This window comes from Vipera berus (genome assembly GCF_964194415.1).
Source record: "Vipera berus genome assembly, chromosome: 3".
Classification (NCBI taxonomy): domain Eukaryota; kingdom Metazoa; phylum Chordata; class Lepidosauria; order Squamata; family Viperidae; genus Vipera; species Vipera berus.
This window is the reverse complement of record NC_138204.1, coordinates 210,931,321-210,936,864: the sequence shown is the minus strand read 5'-3', so window position 1 is coordinate 210,936,864 and position 5,544 is coordinate 210,931,321. Positions and strand designations below refer to the sequence as shown.

At 43.1% G+C, this 5,544-nt stretch overlaps 2 protein-coding genes across 2 annotated transcripts; one reads left to right on the top strand and one right to left on the bottom strand.

Moving 5' to 3' along the window:
* Positions 1-831: 831 nt before the first annotated feature.
* On the top strand, positions 832-1,725 carry LOC308665538 (proto-oncogene Mas-like; the record flags this gene model as incomplete). The annotated part of the gene is made up of 1 exon (XM_081323600.1): positions 832-1,725. The coding sequence occupies one exon, from the start codon at positions 832-834 to the stop codon at positions 1,723-1,725; it is 894 nt and encodes a 297-aa protein (XP_081179726.1).
* Positions 1,726-4,153: 2,428 nt separating this feature from the next.
* On the bottom strand, positions 4,154-5,086 carry LOC308665537 (mas-related G-protein coupled receptor member H-like; the record flags this gene model as incomplete). The annotated part of the gene is made up of 1 exon (XM_081323599.1): positions 4,154-5,086. One exon carries the CDS (start codon positions 5,084-5,086, stop codon positions 4,154-4,156), a length of 933 nt encoding a protein of 310 aa, XP_081179725.1.
* Positions 5,087-5,544: the final 458 nt, after the last annotated feature.

The following is a 5,544-nucleotide window of genomic DNA, read 5'->3' as shown; positions in this document are numbered from 1 at the left end:
TTCAGGGTTAATTTCCTTTAGGATTGACTGATTGCACTTCAAGAGACTTTCAAGAGTCTTCTCCAGCACCACAATTTGAAACCCTTGATTCTTTGGCACTCAGCCTTCCTTGTGGTCCCACTCTCCCAGCCATAAAGTTCAAATTAGCATTTATTGGAGTTAACAAGCTCTGCTTGATATACTGACAAGACCTCTATCAGTTACACTTTGAAGACAAACTGCTAGTGCTAGAACATTCCTTTAAATGTATATTCGCCACAGTGTGCCTGTATTCATACTTGTAATCCCCTCCAAAGAATGTAAATGCAAACATTATATATTGTGTCCTCCCCCCCCCCATATTAGTTTTCCTTTCCTATTTTTTGGGTTGCCCTTTGGTTGCTCAGATACCTGATAACTCTAGTGTGCCTTCAGCCAGAACGTCTAATAATGGGAAATGTTGGCAATTTCACTGAAATGCATCTTGAAGATTTTGAGGTGAAAGATTTTGAGGTGGATCTGTACTGAGTATAGCAATTCTCCAGCCCCATAAGTAGCATTGATTTTACGGCTGTAATTTCCATGAGATGATGAAAAAAATACATATGTGTTGATATGATATCTGTAAGTGAAAAATAATTTTGTGTGTGTGTCTGTGTATGTGTGTGTGAGTGAGTGAGACTGTGTGTGTAAGAGAACTGATTCCCTTTTCCTTTTTTTTAAAGCAGGGTGCATCCCCAAACTATTTTGAATACTTCTGAACTTTCAAGGAGCGATCCAGAAAATGTCAACAGCTCTTTGCATATTATCGATTGGGTGGAAACTGCTCTGAATACTTCTAAAATATCAGAAATGCCTTTTCCAGATAATCCAGATAATTTAACACGAAATCTTATCAATGGCTTCATTGCCCTTATTTGCATTTTAGGTCTGGTAGGAAATGCAGGGACCATTTATCTCCTGGCTTTTTCCATTAAGAGGAATTCTTTCACCACATACATCCTGAATCTCTCCATCGCTGATTTTGGGGTCCTCACATCCCTCATTGTGGCAGCTACGTTTGTGGGGGTGTCAACTCTTCATAAAAGAAGTTACATTGTCCAAACCTTTTTCTTCTTGTTCTTTGAGCTCTTTTCCTTCACCTATTCTGCTAGCCAGTTTCTGCTGACGGCCATCAGCCTGGACAGGTGCGTGGCTGCCTTGTTCCCACTCTGGCATCGCTGCCATCGTCCGCCATATCTCTCCACTCTTGCTTGTGGCCTCATCTGGATCCTCTCCTTCCTGCTCTCTGCAGTGCACTTCCTTTTCCACCAGAACAGAGGCTCTGGAAGTTCACCTTTGCTTTACCAGCTTATTGTGAATGGCTTATTTTGTACGCCTCTCATGGTTTTGTCTACTATGACCCTCTGGATTCACATGAGGTCTAAATCGCAACGCACTCAAAGGAAGCTGCTCACCACCATCTTGCTGGCTCTCCTCTTCTTCCTCCTTTTCTCTCTCCCAATGTATGCCTCATATGTCATTTATTATTTCAGCTTCCCTCATCCTGTCCTCTTGACAATTGGGATAGGAAGTGCTGTTCTCAACAGCAGCATCAACCCCCTTCTTTATTTCTTAGTGGGGAGGAAGAAGCGGGGAAGGAATCAGCCCAGAACATCCTTGAAGTTGGCTCTTCAAAGGGTCTTCAAGGAGGAGCAGCAGGGCAGGCTGGAAGAACCGCGAGCTGCAAAGGAAGAACTCTCGTGAAGTCTTGCTATCCCACTGCATTCACGTATGACAGCCATAAATAATATGTGCGTTCAATAAAAAAAAGACATATTTGTTGAACAAAGCAGCTAACGCCAAACAATATAAAAAGAAAATGTTGCCGTATTCATAATTTCCAAAGTAAAGATGTTTGTAGAGAAAGTGTCTGACTTCGTACATTTTTTTTATTTTGTCACATGACATGACGTCTCACTTCAAGTAATTCTTTATTTCATAACATGAAGTGCCGGAGGAGGGGCCTAGAGTGCATTTGGAGATCCAGTCAGTCTGAATCTGACCGAACACAGTTAAGATCTTTTGCCAGATCTTACCTTGTGGCAATGGAGGTGGTGAAGCGTGCCTACTTCGCCACCCTCATTGTGTCCACAGATAATTGCCTGGCCGCCCTGTTTAGGGTGACCTGTTCTCTTTTAAATCAGGGGACTGGGGAGGACCCCCTTGCAGGGACGGGCCGAGGAGTTTAGTTAGCATCTGCTGGACAAAATTACTCAGATCCGGACCGGTCTGGACTCTGACTGGGCAGTATCTGATGAGGGGGAAACAACGGGTCTGGCAGACATTATTTGGGAGGAGTTTGACCCAGTGACTCTGGATGTAGTGGACGGGATCATGGGTAGATTAAGTGCCACCACGTGTTTGTTGGACCCGTGTCCCTCCTGGCTGGTTTATGCGGCTCGGGAGGTCACACAAGGCTGCCTCCAGGCAGTGATTAATGCTTCCTTGAGTGAGGGGTGCTTCCCTGCCACCTTGGTGAGGCCCCTCCTCAAGAAACCTGCCTTGGATCCAGCTATTTTGAATAATTTTCGTCCTGTCTCCAACCTTTGCTTTTTGGTGAAGGTTGATGAGAGCGTGGTGGCATGACAGCTCCCTCTGGTCCAACCCGTGCAGTCCAGGATATTCCATCTTTGGTTATGGGGGGAGAGGTGTTACCTCCCGTTGATAGGGCGTGCAACTTAGGCATCCTCCTGGATGCACGACTCAGTTTAGAAGATCATATAGGAGTCATGGCCAGGGGGGCATTTGCCCAGGTTCGCCTGGTGCACCAGTTGCGCCCCTATCTGGACCGAGATGCTTTACGTACGGTCACTCATGCGCTCATTACCTCCCGTGTTGATTACTGCAATGCTCTCTACATTGGGCTGCCCTTGAAGACCACCCGGAGACGTCAGCTGGTGCAGAATGCGGCCGCGTGGGTTGTGATGGGAGCATTGCGATATTCCCATATTACACCCCTCCTGCATGAGATGCATTGGTTACCGGTTGCCCTCCGTTTGAGATTTAAGGTGCTGGTTCTTACTTATAAAGCCCTACATGGCTTAGGCCTGGGATACCTGCAGGACCGTCTGCTGCCAGGAACGGCTTCCCATCGCCCTGTGCGCTCACACAGAGAGGACTTCCTCTGGGTGCCGTCGGCCAGACAGTGTCTGTTGGGGCACCTGCCCTGTGGAATCAACTCCCCATGGAACTCTGGATGACCCCAGACCTCCGGTCCTTTTGTCGTGACCTTAAGACATTTCTTTTCCAACAGGCCGACCTGGATTGATGACAGGGGGTTTTAATATGGTTTTAACATTTTATTGGTTTAGTTGGGGCTACAGATATAGTTTAATTTTGTTTTATATTTGTATTTTTACTAGTATTTTACTGTTGTTAGCCACCCTGAGTCCTTCGGGAGATAGGGTGGCATATAAGTCCCATTAAATAAATAAATAAATAAATAATAAATAACATGAAATGACATGTCTGACGTCATACAATTCTTCTTTATATCATAACAACTACTATTACTTAATGATTTTTTTGTAAAATGTAACTTTTCTCTTTTTATGTATGTTTATTTCCTAGATAATTGTAAAGGTTTTGTTCCTGAAGCACTTGATAGAAGAATATACGGCTCCACTAAAAACATGCAAATTTGTATACATAATAAAAGAAAAGAGAAGAAAAAAATATGTACAGGATACATTTCCTGAAATAAAATGTGACATTTTCGATCCTCACACATTTCAGACGTAACACTCCACTTATATTATAGCCTGGGGATTTGTGATTTTCCCTGTGGCCTCCATTTCTCTTCTGTTGCAAACAAAGGCATGGAATATACTTGAAAACTGTGACATCTGGAAGCAGCAGGCATGGATGGTGTTTATCTAGAAATAAAAATCTTATTTCTAGAAAGCAAAATAAGCTGAGTATTTTATAAATGTCATGCAGTTCATTTCTTGCCCAGCATTAGTTGTGGACTGATGTAGGCATCTCTTAAAATGCAGTTCTCTGTATGTCAGATGAAAGAGTCAATATGTTAAAAGAGATTTGTCCCCACCTATGAGATTCCAGCCTCAAGTGCAACTTATTCATTGCTCCTCAGAAGGAAGCACAAAGGCCTTGTAAGAGGATTTGACCTCTTCTATCTCCCTCTAGTAGCTTCACCTTCTTTGAAGATGTTTTGCAAAACGACCTTCATGCTCTCCTTGGACTGAGCACCTTTTTTCCTCCCAACTAGAAAATAGATCACTGGATTAATGCTGCTATTTAGAGAAGACAGCAGTACGCCCCATATAGTCAAATATTGCAGTTTTTCATCAAATACAAAGCTATAAAAACTAAGAATCACTGCAATGACAGATAATGGAAAAGAAAGGATGAGGAAACAGAGAAGAGTGATTAAAACCATCAGTAAAATCCGACCCTGATTCTTCTGATTCGATTTATGACACACTTTGAGGAAAAGGACCACAGTAGAGAGAGTGATCAGCGGAAGGCAAATTATATCAGTCACAAGGAAATGAAGACTGAAGATGAAGAGGCTGTGATATGCAATGACATTTGTGAGTATCATAATGTGCGCAGATCCAGCAAGGAGGAAAGAGGAGGTCCAGAGGATGATGCAGACAGCAGGGGACAAATGTTTTGGCCGGGAACAGCGATGCCAGATTGGGAAGAGGACAGCCACACACCGGTCAATGCTGATGGCCGTCATAAGAAAGTGAGAATTGATGTACATCATATGGAAGAAAAAAGAACAGATGAAGATGAAAATGGGTTCTATCAGGTTGATAAATGCATGGATAAGTTGTATAACTACACTTGTGAGGAACCCAAAGTCTGCAATGGCCAAGTTAAGGATGAATGTCGTGAAACAGTTCCTCTTCATCTGGAAGCCAAGTAGCCAGATGATGTAGCCATTGCCCACCAATCCAAAAGAGCAGGTTATTAAAGTAATGCTTATTAAAAGAATGGCTTCTACAGGAGAAGGTTTGAGCTGTTCTGTGAACTCACTGGTATTATTATCTCCATAGTAGTTGTTTGTAGCCTCCAGATCTCCCAGGCTGGAATTCATCATTAAGCTTTTGTAATCCTCTGATTATCTTTTGGAGTGGAAGCTCCTATTAGGAGAGAAGGAAAAAGAGTGGATTCAGTCATTCCTGTCTCCTAAATAACATCAATATTGGGGCCACTTGCTCCTCTCTCAGCTTACTCGTTTTCTTGCAGAATTTTCATTATTCAAACTAGGTAACATCATCAGTGCTAGTCCGAGCACTGTGCTAGCACTGATGATGTTACCTAGTTTGGTAAAGAAACGGCTTAAAAAGCAAGCTCAGAGAGTACCAAGCACCCCTCATTTCTACCCTAAGCTACAAATACCCTCCTTTACTGGTACCAATATTGCCATAGCTTCTAGAAGAAGGGGTCCACCTATTCTCCAAAGCACCTTATGGCAGAACAAGAAGTAATGGAGTGACGTATTAAGGAGTGATCCATGCTAGAACTAAGTAGAAATTTCCTCACAATTAATCA